Source organism: Phoenix dactylifera, chromosome 2 (genome assembly GCF_051530095.1).
Source record: "Phoenix dactylifera cultivar Ajwa chromosome 2, Ajwa_hap1_PhDact_Kaust_v1.1, whole genome shotgun sequence".
In the NCBI taxonomy this organism is placed as follows: Eukaryota; Viridiplantae; Streptophyta; class Magnoliopsida; order Arecales; family Arecaceae; genus Phoenix; species Phoenix dactylifera.
Window position 1 is genome coordinate 46,985,497 of NC_143191.1, and position 25,604 is coordinate 47,011,100.

A 25,604-nucleotide genomic window follows, 5' to 3' on the forward strand; every position below is an offset into this window, starting at 1 on the left:
GTTTTGCCACAACCATCAGTGGACTTATCTGGGCCTAACAAGGCGAGCAAGGGAAAGGCTGATGGCAACTGTCAGATTTGATTGATTTAAGACCAATTTCACCATATGTTCTAATCTCTACTATTTATAATGGTTGAGTTTAATACGTAAATAAAAGGAGTCTACAGAGAAGGGGACGGGATCACAGCCTTTCCAAACTTCTACACGCTGTTCATGGATGTGTGAGCCAACCTCCAGCACGGTGGTGTCGATCACATTTACGATTATCTAGCTTGGTTTCACGAGCCATGGGCTCAAATAACTTTGAACATTCTCTGTCAGGTTCGAGAAAAGGACCGGATTCTAACTCCATGTTATCTTGTTTGATGAAAAGCTTTAAAGACAAAGCATCTCCTTGACTACCAAAAGCAGCTGTGGTTCAGCACCAATCTGTAGGAGTACCCAATCTCATGTGGTATTTGTGACCCCAACAAAACATGATGTTCGCTGATTTTATATCCAATCCTTTCACATAAGATATCATACGATGTAGGTAAGAATGCAAAACATAACATTCTCTGACACATATATGCGATGGAATGCTTAAATGTGGTGAATTCTGGATTAAAGTTGTTGGAGAGGTTCAAGCTTTGGGAAAGATGTTGATGGTCTTGCTCATTTTGGGCTAGGCTATCTATAATTCCTTTTACATTTCAACATCTGGGGTACGTTTGATTGGGGAGAGTTAGACTCTAAAATGAAAATGGAAGTGAGTGACTCCCATTTCAGGCATTTGGTTAAGAGAAGTCTCATTCTCATTCCAATTCCAGAGAAGAATGGAAATGCCTCAGTCTTCCAAAATTCAATCTCTACTCTCTTCTGATATTCAAATTTCATTCCGATTCTGATTCCGATTCTAATCATAAACCAAACAAGTCGAATAATATGATCATTTTGATTTTTATTCCAATTCTGATTCCGGTTGCGAATCAAACATACCCACAATGTAGTTAGCTAGGTAGGAGCTTTTTCGATCGTTTATTTCCCGAAAATTTTGAGCATAATATTTTGTTCCCTCTTCACAGTGAATTCTACTAACTATGGGTGCATTATAAATACTAACTTTTTTTATTAATTTATACCGAAAGGGAAAATTTTACTAAGTTTTCAAATTTTATACTAAAATACCATGAAATAAGCTAGTCATGTGAGTGTAACTGAGGTTCATGAAGACATTAAGTAGCTTTTCTAAAATGGCAAAAGGCTTCAAATTTCTATATAAAGTATATTTTTTTCAATACATACAGCTTTGATAAATGAAATTATCATAATGTATACATGCCTTTTAGCGGTATTATTTGAACAACTTTGCATAGCCAATCCTAAGCAATCCCTTCACAACTATTCGAATTCATGTCACAAATTTATTTTCCTTTGCTAGTAGCTCATATTAGGACGCTTTAGGTTTCACCAAAGCTTGCCTGACTTAACTCCCTCGATAAATCATGTGTATAACATGTGAATCCCTTATCCATCACTTCATTATTTATTGATGCACAATGTAGAATGTTTTAGTTGTTTATAGGCAACTATAAATCTAGAAATCTACCTACTATACTAAAGTCTGTTTAGCAAGTTACATGAGAAACTACTCATGAACATTCAATTTAGAACATAATTAACGAGTAGCTTATATATAATTCAAAATTGATGGATGCCATATAGTAAATGGAAAATTAAAAATTTTCATTTGTCCAAGTTTGGTACTGAAGTTTAAGATTGTCAGCAAAATAATAATGCATAGTGGATAAGTTTGGGCTGCTTAATTTGATAGGTCAGTAAAAGTTTTATCCATTTCAAGTATGAAAGAGGTGAGATTTGTACTGATTTTGGTGTAAAATGTCATAATTAGACTCTTGTGTCATTCCACAACTACTTTTGATACTGTAAATTATATATGAAATATTTGTTATAATTTTAAATATTTCTTATATATAACTTTGTTCTGAAATTTTGCAATCATGGAACTAGATAATTTGCTTTTCGTGAATCAGATTAACCTTATGCAGATTGTTTTCTCCTTTACATTATTTAGTAATAATGTAATAACTGGTTAGGTCCTTGATAAGCAAGTCAATATTGGAGTTCAAAATAAAAGATACAATGCAATCAATTTTAATTTCTAAGTTTTCTTAACCATTAATAAAAACTCAAGACCAGAGTAGAAATCACAAGTAAACATAATAGTCATGAAGGATCTAGATTGTGTTATTTTCTTTGAAGTGATATAATTGATACAAGAAACGACTTCCAACATTTTTTTTAGCAATCATGGCAGGACAAATACAAGGCGAACATAGGAACATCTCTGAATTTCATGTTTAGCCTATAATTGTTTTGCAGTCTTCAAAGTGTAAGGCGATGTTTGGTAATAAAAAAATGGAGGGATATCTTCTTAAATGAAAGATATCTTTCCCAAACACTAAAATAAATCATGAAATTAGGGCTTATACCGTGTGGAAAAATATTCCATGTACAGAATAAGACATTCCTACAAGGTGTAAGTCTACTCCACTAACATTGTGAAATAAATTTGTAGCCCTTATCATTTAATCTTCATCCATTTTATGCATACTAAAATATGAAAGGGCAGTTTGCTCCTTATGATAAGAATTCAAACTATCCCAAATCCCAGTGTGTCTAGTTGCATCTTATTCCTTTCACTTATTTTCCAAATACCAAAACAAAGTAGAAGGGATATCTTTCGAAAACTTAGGCCCTGTTTGGGGAAGCTGTTGGGAGTAGAACTTTTGAAAGTAGAGATGTTGCAAGTAGAGCTGTTATAAAAAGCTGTTTGGCAACTATATTTCGAAAGTAATGTGGCACTTTAACATGTATTTGGTAAACAAACTGAGAAAGTACTTTTATATGACAAAATGATCATAAAGGACATTACACATTATTATACAACATAGCATAATAAAATATAATATATATTAATAAATAAATATATGATATAGTATAATATTATCATAATGTAATATAATATTATTATAATATAGTATTATAACATTGTATACTATAGGATAATAATTTAATATAATATTAAATTATTTAACATAACATATCATGTATTATGATATAATATAATATAATATTATATTTATAGTATATCACAATAATAAAGATATAAAATATTATAATTATGAGCATAAATTAATTTTCCATAATATAACATAATATTAAATTATTTAACATAATATATTAATATGTTATGATATAATGTAATATAATATTATATTTATAGTATAATACAATAATAAAGGTATAAAATATTATAATTATTAGCATAAATTAATTTCTCATAATATAATATAATATTAAATTATTTAACACAACATATTAATGTATTATGATATAATATAATATAATATTATATTTTTAGTATAATACAATAATAAAGATATAAAATATTTTAATTATTAGCGTAAATTAATTTTTACTCTTCTGATGACCATTTATCTCTCTAACAAATTTTCTAGCTAAGTGATAAAATTAGTTAAACAATTATTAATATTTATTTTTTTTTATTTTTATTTTATCTCCTCTTTTTTTCATTTCCTTTTCTTCTTTTTCTTTTTTTTTCTTTTCTTCTTTCTTCTTCCTCCTTCCCGAAGCTCCTCCCCTCTCACTTCTTCCTCCCTTGCCTCACTTCTCCTGCGCGGTCATGGAAGGGGCGATCAAGCTTCCGGCAGCACGACGATGGAAGGATAGGCGACAAAGCCGGAGGGAGAAGCTTTGAGGGAGAGAGAGAGGCGGTCGAGGGAGAGGGAGAGGTGGTCGGGGGAGGGAGAAGAGGCGGAGGGGCATCAAGGGTGGCGGCGGGGGAGAGAGAGCAGCAGAGGAGGATGGAGAAGAGGAAGAGGGCATCGAGGCGGCGGCGGGGGAGAGGGAGCGGAGGGCGTCGGGGCAGCAGTAGGGAAGAGGGAACGACAAAGGAGGAGGGAGAAAAGGCGGAGGGTGTCGGGGGCGGTGGCGAGGGAGAGGGGGCGACGCCGGAGGAGGGAGAAGAGGGGGAGGGCGTCGTGGTCTGCGGCGGGGGAGAGGGAGAGGAGGGGGATGGGTGGGAGAGGAAAAGAAGGGGGATGGGCTGAAGAGGAAGAGGAACGGATGGGCCACTTTGGGAGAAAAATTAGTTTTTAAATGAGGATATTTTTGGTAAAAAAATAGCTTCCCGACAAAACTGAAAACAACGTTTTCGAAAGCTTCAAAATGGAGTTTCTTCCAAAATACTGTTTTCAACTTTCTAGAAAAGCTGAAACAACTTTTCAAAATTTATATCAAACATAATTTTTCGTCCAAAAGTATTTTTGGAGCGCCAGAAAGTGATTTTTGGTTTTTCAAAAGTTCCACCAAACAGGATCTTATTCATCGACCAAAGACCTCTAAAAGAGCATGAACAATATCCTTTCTGGAGAAAGAATATAAAAAAAGCAGTTAAAAAGTTTAAAGGCTCACCGTGCTTTCTCCCTCGACCTCATCCATTTCATTGCGTTTCTCGCATCGGTTCTTAAAGGTGCAAAAGGCTCGAACAAAAAGGGCGCGTTCTCTCTGCCCTGCCTTTAAACCATGCTACCGGATTATTATATATATCGTCAAGAGAGTGAGCAAATAAAAAAAAAAAAACGCCCTAAAAGCGGGGGAATAAATAGATATTGTTTGGTTGGGTTTTGACAATGGAGAAAGTTGAAACCAACGGATCAAAGCGATGGGACGACGCCGTCGTACGGGTCCACCAAGAACGCCGCCACAGCATCGGCGGCGGAGGAGTAGATCTGGCCCACCTCCGCCCGCTTCGCGAACCTCCCCTTGATCCGCGGCCGCGCGTCCGCATAAGCCTTCCGTGACGCGTACCGTATCGTCTTCTCGAACCGCCGGCTCTTCCTCTTCTCCCGGTACCTCATCACACGCGCCTCCCGCTCCATCCGCGCCGTCGGATTCCCCGACCTCGCCGATCCGTCTGCGGCCGTCACGCTCGCGTCCGGCACCACCGCCACCTCCGACGACGACACCTGAAACATTTATTCGCCCGATAAAAAATTCAAGAAAAAAAATCTATAGAATTCGTCGAATTTTTTCGAATTTTCCAGCTGGATCTGGAATAATTTGTATTACGCTGCGCCTGAGCGAACGCTTGGTGGAGCGGCCCAAAGGTTTGGATCGGGCAAAGTCGAGATCGTAATAACCGTCCGACGCAAGGAGGGGTCCACCGGCGATGGCCTTGATGCCGTCCTTGTGATCGAACCCGGTGTCCTGCGATGTCGAGGAGTCCAGATCCAGGTACGGGTCGGCATCCGAGAAGAAGAAGGCCGCCGATCCGAGTTCCGGCGCCTCCATCGACTCCTCCGGATCCGGGTCTTGGAGGAGCCAGGAAACGCTCTCCTCATCAGCGGAAGGGCGGGGCGAGGGCAACCCGCCGCCAGCCGCGGCGGCGGCGGAGGCAGGGCCGAGGAAGGGGGCAATTGGGAGGCGCTCGTGGCGGCGGGCGAGGGGGTTGGAGGAGTGGATGTCGGCGTCGCAGATGTCGCAGAGGGCGGCGGCGTCGGCCTTGCAGGTGACGCTGGCAGGGGCCTGCTCGCAGAGCTGGCAGAGCCAGACGCGCTCGTGGCGGGAGGCTAGCAGGTTGGCTCCATGAACGCGTGCATCGCACGTGCCGCAGAGGTACGCGGAGTCGGCGCGGCAGTAGACGCGCGCCTGCGAGGTCTTGCATGAGTCGCAGTGCTTCGCCGCCATCGCCCGGTACGCGCCCTTCTCTCCCGCCGCTTCCCTCTCTGGTTTAGCTCTCTAGTTTTTTTTTTTTTTTTTGATACAGTACGTCTCTGTCGGCCTCCGCCCTATCTTCTGTAAGGGATTATTTTATTTGTTTTTCTGATACGATGTCTTTCCATTGGTCCTCGCCCTATCTCCTTTGAGGGGAAGGGGGTGGATAACGAATCCACGTGGGACGTGCGGAGGGGCACCGGTCACGCAAAAACTTTTCCGGAACGCGGGTAGGGACCGACACGGACGGGTAACAATTCGATAACTCATCTAAAATAGTTAATCAAAAAATATTATTTAAATTTTTTAATTTTTTATAAATATTTAAAATTTATTTAGTAAATATCCATGTAAAATTAAACACACAAGAGGATATACAAAACGCAAGCCATTACTCTATCTGACAGCCTGTGGAATTTGATTAAAGTTGGCAATGCTTTAAATGATGTGGCCCATGTACACAGATATGAAATGTTGCCAGCTAGGTAATTGTTTATTGTTAGGAGATACTAAGTGGATACAAGTTGGGGCAAGAGAAGATGGCAACCCGTTGATCTTGAGTGCAGTTGATACGCGTGGGTGAAGTACTCACCATTTATTGAGATTTGCCTGCATAATCTCGTGGGCCTAGAAATTATTTATTTACTTATTTTCTTTCTCAAGGGAGACAAGGTCCAATTGGTTTCTACATGGACCAATGACTTATCAAAAGTACTAAATATAATGATGCATGTTCTAAGGATATAATGATCTCTTGCATGCGTCAACATGCAAGTTTTATTTGACTTGAAATCGATGATGGCTAAACGTTTTTTGTCCAGAATTTATCAAAATACAACTAGAAATCAACCTAACAAGAATCCCTGTAAGATCCTTCTACAGTATGTTGCATATTGGGTTTGGATTGTATCTTTTGTGCAGAAAAAAATATTTTATTTTTTTTGCAAAGTTAACCATTGGATCAAACAATAGCTGTTTTGAGATCTGTACAGGTTAGGTGGGGAAGAGAAAAAATTTTGCTTTGAGAGCTGTGCAGCGTGTGATTCCGGTTGAAGTCGCAAATGAAGATCGTTCATTCTTTCACGCAAAAGATACAACCCGAGCCCTGCTAGATCTCGGTTCTTTTATCAAGATCCAAACTTTGCAACAAATTTCCTACAATCCGATACTGGAAAACTTCAATTGGCTACACCAGATGCAAAAGAAGCACTCATTTGTCTTACGGACGGTGAAACAATGAATGGATTGGTTTCAAACAGGGAAGAGTATCCTGCGTCTACAAGTTATGGGAAAATCCAACAACCTTCTTTGAGAGAGAGAATTTCTGAGAAAATCCAAGATCCTTTTGGATTACATTAGGTGACAAGCCACGTAGGTCTGAGAGAGCACCGAAGCCGAATCCCAAGTATGGGGGAGGAAGATTAGGCGTAAGAACAAGGCAAGCGTGAACGTTGAACCCATGCATGCTTGAACGTAGGAACCATAGCAGCTAGGCAGCAATTCCAAACAGCTATGAGAGGCTTTACTGTGTCAACTAGCCGTTGGAGTAGTTTTAGGCATCTGTTTTTTCCATTCTGTTTTACAATAAAGTTGATTTCTGTTATTTTCTTAGCCGTTGTATTAGAACCTCTATTTTCGGCTGTATATCCAAATAGTTGGTTGAAGTTAATGCATTAATAAGCTCTGGACATGAATAAACGATATGAAGGAGAATTTCTATCCTATATTTTCTTGTGGTATGTTCTCACCTGAAGAGAGCAACTGTGTTCAAGTGCTATTGTGATCTGACTACTGACTAGGACCTTTATCAATTGGCATCAGAGCCAGATTATCAATGGCAACCAACAAAGAACGAATTGAACGCTTAGAAGCTGGGCTAGGTGTCGTGCAAGATGGCATGCAGCGTATGGAGCTCGAGATGGTGGACAAGCTACGACAGCTTGAGGAGACCATCGACCGACTCTTTGGTGTCATGTTGTCAAACAGAGAAGCATCAAGCCATGGCGGTCATGACCGAGGAGGCTCTTCGCGCACCAACCGTGAAGTCCTTGATGGAGGAAGGCAGATTTTCTCATCAAAAATGGTGAAGTTAGAGTTTTCCAGGTATTCAGGCGAGGACCTAACAGAGTGGTTCAATCGGGTGGCCCAATTCTTTGAATTCCAGGCTACACCAGACAACCAGCAGGTATCTTTAGCTTCCTTCCATCTTGAAGGTGAAGCTAATCAATGGTGGCAGTGGGTTTGTCGAACATATAAGGAGGAAGGTCGGGTAATGACATGGGAGACATTTGAAGATGAGTTATGGGCTAGGTTTGGGCCAACTGAATGTGAGGATTTTGATGAAGCCTTGTCACGAATAAGGCAAGTCGGATCTTTACGTGATTATCAGAGGGAGTTCGAGAAATTGGGAAACCAAGTTCGGGGTTGGACTTAAAAAGCTTTAGTCAGGACATTTATGGGAGGACTGAAGCCAGAAGTTGCTGATGAAATTCGCATGTTCAAGCCACAATCTCTGAAGGAGGCAATCAGTTTGGCTCGTATAAAGGATGACCAGTTGTGTCACGGCAACGAAAATTTCTGCAAGCACCACCAATTAATCGAGTACCAGTGCGCTGCCACCTACGGCTCGAGCAGCACCAAATGCTCCAGTCCGGCGGCTATCATGGGAGGAGATGCAAAAATGGAGAGCTCAAGGACTCTGCTTCAACTGCAATGAAAGGTTCACCGCCGACCACAAATGCCAAGGACCGCAGCTCTTGCTCCTCGAAGGCCCAACCAACACCGGCGGAATTACATGCGAAGAGGTGACAGAAGAAGTGGACGTGGAAGATGATGGTGGAGAACCAAGGGAAAAAGCTGAGCCGAAGATTACTTTGCATGCCTTAACCAGATGGTCTGCACCAAGAATTATGCGTGTAGCTGCGAAGATTGGTCCATTTGAGGTAGTGGTGTTGATTGATAGTGGGTCAACCCACAATTTTGTCAATGCCTGCATGGCTAACCTGCTTCGACTGCCAGTGGTCCCAACCAACACATTTATGGTTCGGGTAGCTAATGGGGAGAGGCTACAGTGTCAACGAAAATTTGAAAAGGTATAGGTACTTCTTTAGGGTATTCCTTTCTCACTTATACTTTAGTAGCTTCCCATAGCAGGATTAGACCTTGTTTTGGGTGCTATCATAGTATCAGCTAAGTTCACGGGACCCGTAGTGGGCAATTGGCGAAATTCACCATGGATTTCCAATGGAAGAACATGACTCGACAGTTGCAAGGGTTCCATGACCAGCCTATCCAAGCTGCTTCACTGAAGGAAATTTCAAAAGAATTTTGCCAAGGTCACTCGGTGTTCGTAGTCTGCCTACAATCAACCATGGATGGGCCAATAGAAAGTCAACCACCAAGCATGCACTAACTCTTAGAAGATTATGCAGATATTTTCAAGGAGCTGATACATTTACCACCTAAAACGAGAAGTTGAACACTGTATTCCCCTCAAGGAAGGCACTGAGCCGGTCAATGTTCAACCTTATCGATATGCCTATTTTCAGAAATCAGAAATAGAAAAACAAGTCCAAGAGATGCTGAATTCCGGGCTCATCAGACCCACTACCAGTCCTTTCTCGTCTCCTGTATTGCTAGTGAGGAAAAAGGATGGCAGTTGGCAATTTTGCACTGACTATCGGTCTCTCAATGCAGTCACCATCAAAGATCGATTTTTCATTCCTACAGTGGAGGAAATGTTGGATGAATTGTATGGTGCGGCTTACTTCACCAAATTGGATCTAAGGGCCGGTTACCATCAGGTAAGACTGCACCTTTTTGATGTTCATAAGACTGCTTTTCGTACACATAACGGTCATTATGAATATTTAGTCATGCCATTTGGATTGAGTAATGCCCCATCTACATTCCAAGCTATTATGAATTCTATTTTTCGTCCCTACCTACGAAAGTTCATACTAGTCTTTTTTTATGACATTTTGATCTATAGCCCTACTTGGGAAATGCATTCAGATCATGTCACAAAAACCTTGGAAATTTTGAGGCAACAACAGTTCTTTATCAAGGCTAGTAAGTGTGCTTTTGGCAAGCAAGAACTGGAATATCTGGGTCATATTGTCTCTTATCAAGGGGTGAAGGTTGACGACACAAAAATTGCGGCCATGGTAGCTTGGCCCCGACCTACTAATATTTCTGAGTTACGTGGATTTTTAGGCTTGAGAGGTTATTACCGCAAATTTGTCCGGAACTATGGCGTATTGGCTCGGCCCTTCACGGATCTCCTCAAGAAGGGGCAATTTGGATGGAATGATGAAGCGGAAGGAGCATTTCTCACATTCAAGAAGGCCATGACCACCACGCCTATCTTAGCCATGCCAAATTTTAATGAAGCTTTCACCATTGAAACCGATGCTTCCGGAGATGACATTGGTGCAGTTCTTCACAACAAGGCAAGCCAATCGCTTTTATGAGTCGAGCTCTTGGTGTTTCAAAGAGATCGTGGTCAACTTACGCCAAAGAAATGCTTGCTATTGTGGAGGCTATACGTGTATGGCGCCCTTATTTATTGGGGAGGAGATTTGTTCTTCAAACGGATGAATGAAGTCTCAAATATTTATTGGAGCAAAAAATTGCAATGCCAGAACAACAAAAATGGGTTGCCAAATTATTGGGCTACGACTACGAAATTCAGTATCGCCCAAGTCATGAGAATTCTGCCACGGATGCTCTCTCTCGACGACCTGACAGCCCTACTCTTGATCACCTGCTCATGCTAAAGTGTGATATTTGGGAGGAAACTAGACAGGCTGCTACAGGGGATGCTTATATGGATGCTGTGCGCCGTTTGGCTCAAGACCAACCTGAAGGCCCGTATACTCAACGTAATGGGTTAACCCTCTTCAAAGGCAAGGTCATTGTTCCTTCCAAGCCCACTCTCCGCAACAAGCTGATATATGAAGCCCATGATACAAAAATGGGAGGTCACTCAGGTGTATTAAGGACCTTCAAAAGATTAGCCATGCAGTTCTATTGGCCTGCAATGCACAAGGCTGTCCAAGATTATGTGAAGAGGTGTGAGACATGCCAGAGAACAAAGACAGAGACATTGGCACCGGCGGAACTGCTACAACCCCTGCCCATTCCATGTCAGGTGTGGGACGATATTACTCTGGATTTTATTGAAGGATTGCCGGCTTCCCAAGGCAAGGACACCATTTTAGTTGTGGTGGACAGATTGAGTAAGTATGTGCATTTTATTTCATTATCTCATCCATTTACGACTAAAACCGTGGCTGAAAAATTTGTTGAAGGAGTAATTAAATTGCATGGTATGCCTAAGTCTATTATCAGCGACCGCGACCCCATCTTCATCAGCAAGTTTTGGCAAAAAAAATTTAAAATGTCCGGCTCACAACTGAAGATGAGCTCGGCTCACCATCCCCAATCCGATGGCCAAATGGAGGTAGTTAATCGCTGTGTTGAGCAGTATTTGAGAAGCTTCGCCCATCAGTGGCCACGGAAATGGCACTCATTTTTATCATAGGCAGAGTTCTAGTACAATTCCACATTTCATGCGTCGACGGGAATGACACCATACCAGGCTCTTTATGGTCGGCCACCTCCATCCATTCCAGAATATTGTGATGGGTCATCTCAAGTTAACGGTGTTGAACAAGACCTCCTAACTTGAGATGAGCTTCTGCTACAGCTCAAGCACAACTTGGAAACGACAGCAAATTGCATGAAACAGTCCACTGACAAGAAGAGGCGAGATGTATCATTTAAAGAAGGCGAAATGGTGTTTCTCAAATTGCAGCCTTATCGGTAAAACACTGCTTTTAAAAAGGGCACACTAGAAATTGGCAAGCCGATTCTTTGGTCCTTATCAAATTCTTCAGAAGGTAGGTAACGTTGCTTACAAATTGCAGCTGCCTGAAGGAGCACGCATACACCCAGTATTTCATGTTTCTTTATTGAAGAAGTATGTGGGAGATGCAATAAAGACCAGCACTAAATTACCACCAGTTCCAGACGATGGAGTAATCTTACTGGAGCCCAAGATTGTCATTGATCACCGCTGGGTTACGCAGGGAGGTAAGTTTCTTGAGGAGAGCTTGGTGAAATGGAGGCACTTACCATCGGACGAAGCTACCTGGGAAGCAACTGAGGTGCTGTTACAACAGTTTCCACACATGAACCTTGAGGACAAGGTTCCATTTCATGGGGGGAGTATTGATAAGTCACATAGGTCCGAGAGCACCAAAATCGAATCCCAAGTATGGGGGAGGAAGATCAGGCGTAAGAACAAGGCAGGCATAAACGTTGAACCCATGCATGCTTAGGTGTGAACATTGAACCCATGCATGCTTCAACATAGGAACCGGAGCAGCTAGGCAGCAATTCCAAATGGCTATGAGAGGCTTTACTGCGTCAACTAGTCATTGGAGTAGTTTTAGGCATCTATTTTTCTATTCTGTTTTACAGTAAAGTTGATTTCTGTTATTTTCTTAGCCGTTGTATTAGAACCTCTATTTTCGGCTGTATATCTGAATAATTGGTTGAAATTAATATATTGATAAGCTCTGGACATGAATAAATGATATAAAGGAGAATTTCTATTCTATATTGTCTTGTGGTATGCTCTTACCCTAAGAGAGCAACTGTGTTCAAGTGCTATTGTGATCTGACTGCTGACTAGGATCTTTATCATCAGGATACACGGTAACTTGGAGCCCTAGAGACTTATAAGTGTTAAGTCTCTCTGAATTCCTTCCAGATTCATTACGGAGCTCCAGGCACATGGGTTCTGTTTCTTCCTAACAAACTTCAAACAAACTCCCATCCAGAATGTTCCCAGGAGAGTTATAAAACCTCCGTCTCACATCCTCTCATGTATATGGATGAATGAAATGTAATCTCATTATCTTCTTCATCTACTCTACTCTCCTTCCTTCTTCTTCAACGTACTTCAGGAGCTGGCGATTCTGTGCCAGCTACTGTACACCATTGTGCCGGGGCATAATAGTCCAGGTTAATAACGTTTTCATGGTATCAGAGCAGGAATCCTCCCTGTGTGTTGGTGAGCTCCTGACGACCTTTCTTTTTCTCATAGTTCATGTCATCCGACTCAATTATCCTTGAAGTGATCTTACCTCCTCTCGACGACGAAGCTATGGCATCTCCTGGATCAACAAACAAATCCAATGAAGCCCGCAGAAGTTTCTCCAACTCTGCTATCTCCCCAAATCTAAAATTCCTCATCACCAGGATTCAATCCTTGGTTCCAACTCAACTCACAGCTGAGAACTACCTTACCTGGCGCTCACAAATCACTCGTGTCTTCAAGGCGAGTGGTTTTCTTACCTTTCTAGACAATACAGCACCCTCAGTGTCCTCCAATGATTCAGAGGAATTCGAAAATTGGTTGTTTACAGACCAATTTTTATCCACTGCGCTGTACTCTACAATCTCCCCTTCTCTTCTTCCTTTTGTAGTCAACTTAGAACACTGTCACCAGATCTGGAGGACTCTTGAAAATCGTCTGAATTCAGCCACTCGGACACACATTATCCAGCTAAAGAATGAGCTACACAATATTCGGAAGAACAATTTGTCAATGCAACAGTACCTCAACGAAGTCCGATCAAAGGTTGATGCTCTGGCAGCTGCTGGATCCAACCCAGAAGCAGAAGATGTTATTCTCTACATCCTCAACGGCTTACCAACCTGCTATGACTCCTTCGCCACTGCCATTCGAACTCGTTCTTCCTCCATTACTCTTGATGAACTTTATGCTCTCCTCTGTAGTGAGGAAATTATCATGCTGTCCAAAGAAAAGCAACACTCTGCCTTCGATAATTCCTTTGCTTTAATGGCAACCAGAGGACGAGGTCGTGGCCGTTACTTCTCCACCTCTCGGGGACGTGGTCGCTCAAGACAAGGTAGCTGGTTTCAATCCTCTCCCAGCAGGGATTCCACACCTCTCATCGAATGCCAAATCTGTCATAAGCCCGGGCATTCCGCAGCTCGCTGCTGGTTTCGCATGGATCCTAGTTATCAAGGCAATCCACACCCTTTCAATCGTCCACAAGCTCACCTCGCTCATTCCACTACCGGATCTTCATCTGGTGATTGGATCATTGACAGCGGAGCTTCACTACATATGACACCAGATTCATCCTTGGTTCATCAGCCAAGTTCCTACTCTGGCTCAGACAAGGTTATACTGGGAGATGGTTCTTCCATGGATATTACTCATACAGGTTCAGGTATCCTTCATACTCCATTACACACATTTCACCTCCCTACGTTACTACATACTCAAAACATATCACATAACCTTCTTTCTGTCCACAAACTAGCTTCGGATCATAACTGCATCCTCATCTTTGACTCCTCTAGTTGTGTTATCAAGGACAAGTACTCCAACAAAACTCTATTCCAGGGACGATGCTCTGACGGTCTCTACAAAATTCCTTTTACTTTCATCCAGTCATCTCCTACAGCCTATACAGCGTCTACATCCCTCCCATCTTCAATCTGGCACCTTCGTTTGGGTCACCCGGCCAACAAAATACTGCAACACCTCTCCAGCAATCTCCGTCTTCATCAGTCAACTAACTATTCTTCCCTCTGTGAGCCCTGCTGCATGGCCAAGAGCAGTCGTCTTCCCTTCAATTCACACTCACGGACTACAAAGTCACCACTAGAACTAATCCACTCCGACGTCTGGGGTCCCTCTCCTCCAAGCTCCGATAATACCATTCGCTTCTATGTGTTGTTTGTGGATGATTTTACATGTTACTCGTGGGTATATCCTCTAGCTCGAAAATCGGATGTATTTGATAAATTTTTACATTTCAAATCTCTTGTTGAACGACAATTCAGTCACTCCATTAAACGTTTTCGCTCTGACGGAGGGGGTGAATTTGCTAATAACCGATTCCACTCTCTCTTCTCATCTCTTGGCATCGTCCATCAACTTTCAGCACCGTATACCCCAGAGCAAAACGGAATAGCCGAGCGAAAACACAGACATTTACTTAAAGTCACCCGTAGCATTCTCATTCATTCCTCTCTACCCACAATGTTCTGGATTGATGCCCTGCTCACAGCAACGTATCTAATTAACAGGTTGCCTACACCGACACTCCATTTTCAATCTCCATTCGAAGCACTTTACAACCACCCTCCAGACTACAACTTCCTCCGAACATTTGGTTGTCAATGCTATCCCTGGCTACTTCCTCAAACCCATAGCAAGCTATCCCCTCGTTCCACCCCTTGCATCTTCATTGGCTATTCCCCAAACCACAAGGCCTACAGGTGTTATAACCCAGCTACGGGAAAAGTCATCATCTCCAGGCATGTCCGCTTTGATGAAACTAAATTTCCTCACTCTTCCGCTCGATCCACCATTTCAGCACAACCTCCTCTTCTGCCTTTTCCCTGTCTTGTACCACCCTCCTTACTACCCAGCAATTCACACATCATTCCCATTTCCTCTCCTCCACATTTCCCACTGCCAGCAACTCTAGATTCCACTTCTACTGTCTCACCACAACCAGAAGTTCGGGTCTCCTCTTCCTCCACAACTAACACACCTCCACCACCCGTTCGCCACCACATGATCACCAGACAGCAAACTGGTTCCCTTAAACGCAAACGAATATTCTCACTCCTCAGCACCTCACCAGAACCATCTGAACCAACTTGTTACACAAAGGCAGCCACGGATATGCAGTGGAGAAAAGCCATGTCCACAGAGTTCGACGCCTTGCTCAATCAGCACACCTGGGATCTGGTACCTCGGCCTCCCTCTCAACAGGTTCTCGGATGCCGATGGACATATCGAATCAAGAGGAATTCAGATGGATCCTTAGCTCGGTATAAAGCCAGATTAGTCGCCCAGGGATTCAAACAACAATTTGGCATAGACTACACTGAGACATTCAGCCTAGTCGCCAAATTCCAAACCATCAGGCTCCTCCTTGCTCTAGCAGTTACCAAACACTGGCAGGTCAGACAACTAGATGTCTCTAATGCGTTTCTTCATGGGAAACTAGAGGAGATGGTCTACATGGAGCAACCACAAGGTTTCAGTGATCCTCAGCATCCAGACCACGGCTGCCTGCTTCGGAAAGCCATATATGGTCTCAAACAAAGTCCCCGGCAATGGTTCGCCACTTTCTCCAACTTCCTATTACAACATGGCTTCAAATCCAGTGTTGCCGACCCGTCTCTATTCTTCTCCCATTAAGACAATGCTTCAATATATATTCTCATCTATGTGGACGACATCTTGCTCACAGGAGACTGTCCCCAGGCCATGACAAACTTGTTTCTTCAACTACAAGGTCAATTCCAGATGAAAGACCTGGGCCAATTATCTCATTTCCTGGGCATTCAAGCTTCATTCTCTACCCATGGAGTTACACTCAATCAACAGTCCTATGCCCTGAAACTTCTACATAAGGCAGGCATGCAGGATTGCAAACCAGTGGCATCACCTCTTCCTTTGAAACTACCTATCTTCCCCAACAGCTCGGCTCTATATTCCGACCCTACACATTACAGATGTCTCACTGGATCTCTACAATATCTGACTATTACCAGACCGGACCTTTCCTTTGCCGTGAACTATCTTTGTCAATTCATGCATAAGCCACTCGAGATACACTTTCAGCTTCTCAAGCGGGTACTTCGCTACATCAAAGGCACTGCCGATCTCAGTCTCTTCTTCAAACCTGGCTCTCTTCAGCTTTCTGCCTTCTCCGACTCAGACTGGGCAGGGGATTTCAGTGACCGGCGATCCACTACAGGATACTGTATCTATCTTGGTCCCAACTTAATCTCATGGTATGCGAAGAAGCAACCCACGGTCGCCAGATCCTCCACCGAAGCTGATTACAGAGCTCTAGCAGTCACTGCATCGGAAATCATCTGGCTTCGTCGCTTGCTATCCGAGCTTCAAATACCACCCTATGCATCAACTCCCTTACACTGTGACAACATATCAGCATTAGCCTTGGCATCCAATCCTGTATTTCATGCCAGGACTAAACATATTGAAGTAGACTATCACTTTGTAAGGGAGAAAATCCACTCCGGCGAGCTATGCACGGCTCACGTAGCCTCCGATGATCAGCCAGTCGACATTTTTACCAAGGCTCTCTCAACTCGCCGTCACCGTGCTCTCTGCAACAAGCTGATGCTGATTACCTCACCATCATCTTGCAGGGGGATGTTAACTCTCTCTGAATTCCTTCCAGATTCATTACGGAGCTCCAGGCACATGGGTTCTGTTTCTTCCTAACAAACTTCAAACAAACTCCCATCCAGAATGTTCCCAGGAGAGTTATAAAACCTCCGTCTCACATCCTCTCATGTATATGGATGAATGAAATGTAATATCATTATCTTCTTCATCTATTCTACTCTCCTTTCTTCTTCTTCAACGTACTTCAGGAGCTGGCGATTCTGTGCCAGCTACTGTACACCATTGTGCCGGGGCATAATAGTCCAGGGTCATAACGTTTTCAATAAGCACGACTCCCGTCTTTTAGTAATTTCTATAGCCTGCGTCCGAATTTCCTCCAGTGCGCGCTGACACTCGCTAGGGGCGTGGTGCCGAAACTCCCACCAGGATTCCAAGGCTTCTATGACCACAGCTCTGTCTATCGGTATTAGACTCTCACGCATGTCTCCTCACTGTCGATAAAGGCAGGTATCCCTGGTTCAGGGTACCTGGAAACATCTTTGGCACTGCATTCGGATTTGAAGAGTGCCTCTGGCGGCTGTGCGTGGATTCCTAGGAAGACATGGAGAAGCGGTAGGGGCATGCTCATAGCAGTGTAACATGCTTTTGTTTATTTACTTCTTTTATGACCTCCTTTAATCTTCATGTCCCGCCCATCAAATGTGCAGGTTCTTCGAGTTCGTTTCAGGCTCATCAAGGTACACTTTCTACAATAACTCCTTTTTCTTTTTCCTTAATAGACGAAAATCTATATATGTTATTTCTCGTTCTTTCTCGGCATTTTTATCAAGAAATTGTTTCCTGAACTAGGAGCCACCGTCTCAAATTTTTGAGTTAAGTTGCCTTTCGTTGGATGAATTTTTCTCCTCCATATTATTATTTCGAATACTCTCAAAATACTACCTAATTATGATTTTCTTATTGCCAAATGCTAAATCTGCTTTCCTCTTCCCTTCTGAAGTTGCTAGCGGAGGATTCGAGCTTTGGTAGGAGCTAGTTGCCCGTGTTCCAAAGTCTGAAAGAGTTGCATTTGGATGGCATGCGGATTACTGTTTCAAATCCTGTCTCCGCAACATTTTTTGTCAAAAAATTATATTTTTAAGTGTAATTCTGTTACCTAGTAATTAATGACCATTTTTTTCCTTTTTGGGGGGGTAGGCAAAGAAGGGGGAAGATAGAACTACTCTACACTTGTTGCGCTCTGCACAATGCATTGTTATTGAGTGTGAAATTTAGAGAACATTAGCAGGAATTGGTACTGCCGCACATTCACATTCGATGACGAAATATTAATCTCAAAACATTTTCATGATCAATTCTTCTGCATAATATTCCTTAAATCAGTAATGATGATGTATTTTGATATCCAAAAGCATGGCCAATTGCCAACTTAAAAGACCATGAGAATGGATACGAAAACAAAAGAACTATCCTTCAAGGACCTGTTGACACAGATTTGAAGGGCAGAAAAATGTACTAATATCTCAGACAGCATTACAGCCTGCTCCAACAAAGTGATAACCATTGCTCTGCTGCATGCTTGAGTAACAAAAATCAATGATGCACTAATACAAAACTTCTGCTCAACACTGCAACCCACCTACAAGGAAATATCGCAAGGACAACAACAGATAATACAAGAAAATAGATACACATAGCAACAACACCGAAGCATGTGTTTAGAGAGGCCAATGAGGCTGCAGATTGGGTGACGTCCTTTGTTGCCAACCATTCTGGAGACCACCTCTGGGTGGGGGAGACGGAGTTGCTTAGTGCTCTTCGTGATGTGTTGCTTTTTAATTTTTTTGGTTGTATCCGTACACGTTATATATAATACTCCCATTTTTAGCCAAAAAGAAGAAGAAGCACAAGCAACTTCCTATTCAGTACTTCCTCCTCTCTGCCTTCATAGCTTAAGGAAAACAAACTCCTCAATTGCTGGGATCTTGCCAATCTTCCTGAGAGTCTCCTTGTCAGGTTCCTCATCAACTCCAATAGCCATAATGGCTTGCTTCTTTCTAGCAGTCCTGCCTACACTCATAAAACTGATATTCACATTCTTCTCCCCAAGAATGTTTCCCACCTGCCCAATCATACCAGGTTGATCAACCTGCCGACAGAGTATGATGTTCCCCTCCAGGCTCACATCCACACTGAAAGAACCCACAAGTGTGAGATGTGGTACGCCATCCTTCACCCTTCCCTCCACTCTTATATCACCAGAATCCGATATAGCACTCGCAAACTTGGACTCCACATTAGAGAAGCAGACCTGGATCGAGTCCAGCGGGATCTCAGGAGATCCATCATGGAAGACCCGCTCCTCGCTGATACGGAGGCCTCTTTGCTTGGCAGTATAATCAGCATTCACAATGTTGACAAACACATTGGAGATAGGTTCTACTATGCCTTTCGTGATCGTGGCTCGGAGAATTCTTGTGTCGAGGTCGTCGGGGTCTCTGGTTGAGGTGTACACCACCTTGACCAGCCTGATGCCACTTCCTCCTGCAACTAGTTGTACAGCGAGCCTGCCCAGCTTCTCCGCCAGGACCACATAGGGAGATAGCTCAGAGAAAACCTGAGGCAAAGGAAAGGATTATTGTGTAGAAATCAGGTAGGAACCAATCTAGGAACCTAGACTACATTGTATATGTTACCTTAGAAGGAACCATGGGTGCATTCACGGCAGTGGCAGATAGTTCTCCTTTCAATGCCCCAACAACAGCCTCTGCGATCTCAATTGCTACACCTTCCTGCAGTAAGAAAGAGGGTAAGGTGATGTTGAGACTAGAACTATCAAATCAGCTGCAGAGCAATGGCTAACCCGAGCTTCCATGGTACTAGCTCCAAGATGAGGTGTGACTGTAACGTTCTCATGCTTCACCAACTTGCTGTCTTTTGGTGGAGGCTCCTCTGTAAATACATCAAGAGCTGCCTGTTCCAGATAATGGAGTCATTAAGTCTTCGCTAACAGCTTCTTTGCCCATTTAGAAAATCACTAGTAGTACTTATGACTGCTTCAATAAAACAAGGTAGCATTGAGGGGTTGTAGTGCAATGTCAAATCATTTAGATTCCTTTTCCATCTAAGAAGGATACCTAACTGCATCTTCCAAAACCTTATTTAGTTGGCATTTAATTGGATATAAACATCACAAGGATTTTTATGCTGAAATGAGTAAATAACAGCATAAAATACATCAACTCTGCTGCAAAAATTCATGGTCTACCCATGACAGGCAAGCTAAGAAGATTTGGTGCAGATTGGAAGTCCACTTGCAAATCTAGATTTGCTGCATGAATATGTTTAACCAAATCTCAGAGGAGTACCTGAGCAACTGTTCCATTATCCAGTGCTCTCACTAAAGCATCTTCATCGATCACTCCGCCCCTGGCTACGTTAATGATTCTCACTCCCTTTTGCATTTTTGCAAAAGTATTATCATTCAAAATCTTTGAAGTATCCGGAGTAAGAGGCATGTGGAGAGAAATGAAGTCAGAAGTGGCTATGGCTTCATCAAAAGATACAAGTTCAACTCCAAGAGCATGGGCCCTATCAGCCGGTGCATATGGATCATGGGTGATCACGCGCATTCCAAGTCCCTTTGCACGCCGAGCGACTTCAGAACCAACCTTTCCAAATCCCATAACTGCCAGTGTCTTTCCCACTAGAGAGACGCCAACATACTTGTTGCGTTGCCATTTTTCTGCAAAACATGAACATAATAGCATCAGGCAAAGTATTAGGCGCAATAGGTCCATCATAACTCATGTTATAGAAGAGAAGAGGTTTTTGTCAAGCAGCAAACAAAGCAGCAGACCTATTTTACTTCAACTAGAACACAAGAAAGCTACTAAACACATCACAGCTATGAAAGTTTAGCCAGAAAGATGCCCCATTTACAAATCAAAGTATGCATCAGATGACTGAGAGTCAGAGGCATTGCCTTATGTGAAGTATATGACTCATTATATGATATACAAAATGTTAATATGCAAATTTGCATTGAATACCTGCCATATCCTGCGAGAGATGTCACCAATAATCAGATATATGAAGTTCTTTACTTATGTAGGTACATGATAGCAATGAGAAATATAAAGGAGTTAATAATATGTTTATTGTATTTAAAATAGTAAATTGTGAAAGAAGGGCCATTAGATACTGATATGCATATTTTGGTCATCTGTCCAAACTTAAATCCCACTTCAAAGATATAGATCACCTATCATCAAGTACACTACAAACCAGTAATCAGCATTACTGAAATGTGTTAATATTTTTCTTTTTGAAGGGAAATGTAATCTTTTCAGTCATTGATGCACAAATTTGAAAATTCCAGCATATAAAAGCATATATAGCTTATCAGCAAACGTCATTTTATCGTCTTCACCACAAAACAACCTCTTGTAGTCCCACAAATCCATCAAATTTAAGGCAGAGAAAAAAAGTAAAAAGATAGAAAAAGAAAGCCAACAGTGTGGCGATAGATTATTGCAGATCTCAAGGGGAACAATGCATTTATCTATGGGGGGAAAAGTAAAAGAAAAGAACTCGGCTAGGCAATCTGGAGGGCACCTCCAGCACTAAACGAGCCACCAAGACAAAAGATGTCCGCTCTTTACCATTTCTAGCCTAAAATATCGAAAAGCGACCAAATTAAGGTTCAAAACAAACAAAATTTGCACACTTCTGCCTAAATCCAAGAGAATCCGTCGAGTCAGGCCAGTGATGTAAGGGAATGAAGAAAAGTAAGGCAGGCAAACCGGAAGATATCATGACCGTTACCGTTAACACGGTCCAACCGAACTTAATAAAAGTGATTCTTTTTTGATCGAACCCGACAACAGTTCATCATAAGAACGTAAAGAAATCACTTCCGTCCACACTCTCAGATCAAAAGATCCGAAGCAAACGCTGAGAGAGAGAGAGAGAGAGAGAGAGAGAGAGAGAGAATGTTGTAAATTTTTTCCCTTTGTTCTCTATGTATCTTCTTATATCTCCTTAATAACTAGGCGGGAGGTTCAACTTCTTCCACCGTTACATCACTAAAAGAGAGAAGGAAAGAGAACGGTCTAGCTCTTACCAGTCTTCATGGAGGCGTCGGCCTGGGCCACGTTGCGGGCCATGGCGGCGAGGAGGGCGATGCCATGCTCGGCGGCGGCGATGGTGTTGGCGGTGGGGGCGTTGACGACGAGGCAACCAAGCTCGGTGGCGGCCTGGAGGTCGACGTTGTCGATGCCCACCCCGGCCCGCCCCACCACCCGGAGCCGGCCCCGCGCGGCCTCGAAAACCTCGCGCGTCACCTTGGTCCCGCTCCGCACAATCAGCGCGTCGCACAGCGAGATCTTCGCGCAGAGCTCCTCCGGCGACAGCTGGTACGAGCAGTCCACGTTCGCGTGCTCCCGCAGCAGCGCCAGCCCCGCCTCCCCAAGCTTCTCCGCCACCAGCACAGTCGGCCTCGGGTCCCCGGCCGCCGCGACCTGGAGGTCCCTCCGCCGCTGGACGGCGGCGATGGCTGAGGCGCCGTCGGCGAGCCTGGCGGCCTGGCCGAGGAAGGGGGATCGAGACTGACATCTCAAGCGAAGGAAGGAGATGGAAGACGAGGAGGAGGAAGAGTTCAAGTTGGAGAGAGAGAGGAGGAGGGAGGAGCGTGGGGTCGTCGTGGGGTGGGGGAAGGGGATGGTCTTCGACGACGCCATGCTTTGTTTTCGTTCTCGATCTCGGAGGGAAGAGGAGGGAAAGAAGGTGAAGGCCGTTGGTTTTTGGTCCCGGCCTTTTTATCGGGTAATCAAGCGGTCGCTCGAAGGTCTCGTTGGGGCCAAAGGAGTAGAGATTTAAAGGGCGATTTTGAGGGAGAGAGTTCAGTCCGTGGAAGCAGGACTAACCGAATCCGACTTTATTTAATCTTTTATTTTCGATTTGCCTTTAACGGAACTTTTACTTGAAAGAAGGTGTAATGCACGAGTATTTCTCTATCTTTTTTTTTATTTTACAACACTTTTTCTCCTCCCCTTCGTACAGACCAGAGTCATGCATTTAGGCTATAGGCAAGGATGAAAGATCTTTCTAGCCAAATATATTTATAGGAAAATTAATGAAGCTGCAAATTGAATGACTTTTTACGTAGCTAGTCATTTAGGCGGTATTCTGTGGATGCAGAGAAAAAAACTAGGGTAATTGACTTTCCCATCCCTCTAAAGACTCCACTGTAACAAAAAGTCCTTGTTAATTAAATCTAAAACAACCGGTCCAGAAACTTTCCAAACTGTAATTTCCGGTCCCTGAGCCCCTTTTATTTTGAAATAAGATACCGAAAATGCCCCTTCCCTCATGATCTCCCATCCTTCCGAAGAAGAAGAATTTCAGAGACTTTCCAAACTGTAATCTCCCAGCCGCGGCTGCTGCCGACCGCGGCCTGCCCCCTCCCGCAGCCGCCGCCGGCCCGGCTCGCCTCCTCCCGAGCCCCCTCTCGCGGCCGCGCCGCCGGGAATGCCTCCGCCCCTGCCCCCATGGTGGGAAGGTGCCGAAGAAGAGGAAGAAGGGCGCTGTCCCGCGTCCTGCGGCTGTCGCCGGCCACGGCCCGCCCTCCTCCAGCGTCCGCCGTGGCCCAACCCCTTTCCGGCGCCGCCGGCCTCGCGGGAAGAGAAGAAAGAAGAAGAATGGAAGAAGAGAAGAAAAATAAGAAAAAGAAAAGAAAAAGTTTGAACTGGGGTCGACTCCTGCTCTGCTGGGGTCGACTCGTGTGAATCTTGGGTCGACTCGCTCACTTCTACAACAATTTTCTAAGAACACTTAACTGTGTGCACAGTCCTGTTAACTGTGTTCGCAGACAACTTAACTGTGTGCCGCCAGCTCGCGGAAGGAGAAAAAAGAAGAAAGAAGAAGAAGGGAAGAAGAGAAGAAAAAAAAGAAAAAAAAAGAAGAAAAAAAGAAAAAAAAAAATAAAAATAAAGTTAAATAAGCTTGGAACAATTAAATAAGTTTGGAACACACTTAATCTAACATGACACACGGTTAAATAAGCTTGGAACATATTTAAATCATCCCGGAACACACTTATTCTACCCCAGAACACAGTTATTTCGACTGTGCACACAGTTAAGTGTTATTAGTTAAGTCTTAGTGAAGAGCTGGGGTCGACCCCTGAAGAGCTGGAGTCGACCCCTGAAATCAGGCAGAAAAACAGCTCTCTGGAAAGCCTGAGAGAGTCGACTCCATGTGAGCAGGGGTCGACCCCAGGTCTGTGAACACAGTTAAGTTGTCTGTGAACACAGTTAACTTGTCTAGGAACACAGTTAACTTATCTAGGAACACAGTTAACTTATCTAGGAACACAGTTAAGTTGTCTGTGAACACAGTTAAGTTGTCTAGGAACACAGTTGTTTAGGAACACAGTTAAGTTGTCTAGGAACACAGTTAACTTGTCTAGGAACACAGTTAAGTTGTTTGGGAACACAGTTAAGTTGTCTAGGAACACAGTTAACTTGTCAAGGAACACAGTTGTCTAGGAACACAGTTAACTTGTCTGTGAACACAGTTAAGTTGTTTAGGAACACAGGTATCTAAGAATACAGTTAAGTTGTTTGGGAACACAGTTAACTTGTCTAGGAACACAGTTAATTTGTCTAGGAACACAGTTGTCTAGGAACACAGTTAAGTTGTTTGGGAACACAGTTAACTTGTCTAGGAACACAGTTAACTTGTCTAGGAACACTGTTGTCTACGAACACAGTTAAGTTGTCTGTGAACACAGTTAAGTTGTTTAGGAACACAGTTATCTAAAAATACAGTTAAGTTGTTTGGGAACACAGTTAATTTGTCTAGGAACACAGTTAAGTTGTTTGGGAACACAATTAACTTGTCTGGGAACACAGTTAAGTTGTCTAGGAACACACTTAACTTGTCTGGGAACACACTTAACTTGTCTGGGAACACAGTTAAGTTGTCTGGGAACACAGTTAACTTGTCTGGGAACACAGTTAACTTGTCTAGGAACACAGTTTTTTAGGAACACAGTTAAATTGTTTAGGAACACAGTTAACTTGTCTAGGAACACAGTTGTCTAGGAACACAGTTAAGTTGTCTGTGAATACAGTTAAGTTGTTTAGGAACACAGTTATCTAAGAATACAGTTAAGTTGTTTGGGAACACAGTTAACTTGTCTAGGAACACAGTTAATTTGTCTAGGAACACAGTTAAGTTGTTTGGGAATACAATTAACTTGTCTGGGAACACAGTTAAGTTGTCTAGGAACATACTTAACTTGTCTGGGAACACAGTTAAGTTGTCTAGGAGCACAATTAACTTGTCTAGGAACACAGTTTTTTAGGAACACAGTTAAATTGTTTAGGAACACACTTAACTTGTCTGGGAACACAGTTAAGTTGTCTAGGAACACAGTTAACTTGTCTAGGAACACAGTTGTTTAGGAACACAGTCAAATTGTTTGGGAACACAGTTAACTTGTCTAGGAACATAGTTGTCTAGGAACACAGTTAAGTTGTCTGTGAACACAGCTAAGTTGTTTAGGAACACAGTTATC

General features: G+C 43.1%; 2 protein-coding genes across 2 annotated transcripts; both read right to left on the minus strand.

Moving 5' to 3' along the window:
• Positions 1-4,569: 4,569 nt before the first annotated feature.
• Positions 4,570-5,917, minus strand: LOC103718406 (zinc finger protein CONSTANS-LIKE 3-like). The gene is made up of 2 exons (XM_008807213.6): positions 5,155-5,917; positions 4,570-5,051 (listed from the first exon to the last, which is right to left on the minus strand). Exons 1-2 carry the CDS (start codon positions 5,770-5,772, stop codon positions 4,740-4,742), a joined length of 930 nt encoding a protein of 309 aa, XP_008805435.3. The 5' UTR covers positions 5,773-5,917; the 3' UTR covers positions 4,570-4,739.
• Positions 5,918-18,852: 12,935 nt separating this feature from the next.
• Positions 18,853-23,573, minus strand: LOC103718413 (D-3-phosphoglycerate dehydrogenase 1, chloroplastic-like). The gene is made up of 6 exons (XM_089928315.1): positions 23,433-23,573; positions 22,146-22,629; positions 20,389-20,765; positions 19,884-19,994; positions 19,717-19,812; positions 18,853-19,637 (listed from the first exon to the last, which is right to left on the minus strand). Exons 1-6 carry the CDS (start codon positions 23,571-23,573, stop codon positions 18,966-18,968), a joined length of 1,881 nt encoding a protein of 626 aa, XP_089784441.1. The 3' UTR covers positions 18,853-18,965.
• Between the last annotated feature and the right edge of the window lie 2,031 nt (positions 23,574-25,604).

Bases quoted from the DNA above. Each gene is read 5' to 3' on its own strand.
- LOC103718406 (XM_008807213.6), bottom strand. From the start codon at position 5,772: ATGGCGGCGAAGCACTGCGACTCATGCAAGACCTCGCAGGCGCGCGTC. The intron at 5,052-5,154 runs GTAATACAAATT...TAAATGTTTCAG, and splicing joins AGCGTTCGCTCAGGCGCAGC to GTGTCGTCGTCGGAGGTGGC.
- LOC103718413 (XM_089928315.1), bottom strand. From the start codon at position 23,573: ATGGGGGCAGGGGCGGAGGCATTCCCGGCGGCGCGGCCGCGAGAGGGG. The intron at 19,995-20,388 runs GTACTCCTCTGA...TATCTGGAACAG, and splicing joins ATAATGGAACAGTTGCTCAG to GCAGCTCTTGATGTATTTAC. The intron at 19,813-19,883 runs GTTAGCCATTGC...TTCTTACTGCAG, and splicing joins CTAGTACCATGGAAGCTCGG to GAAGGTGTAGCAATTGAGAT.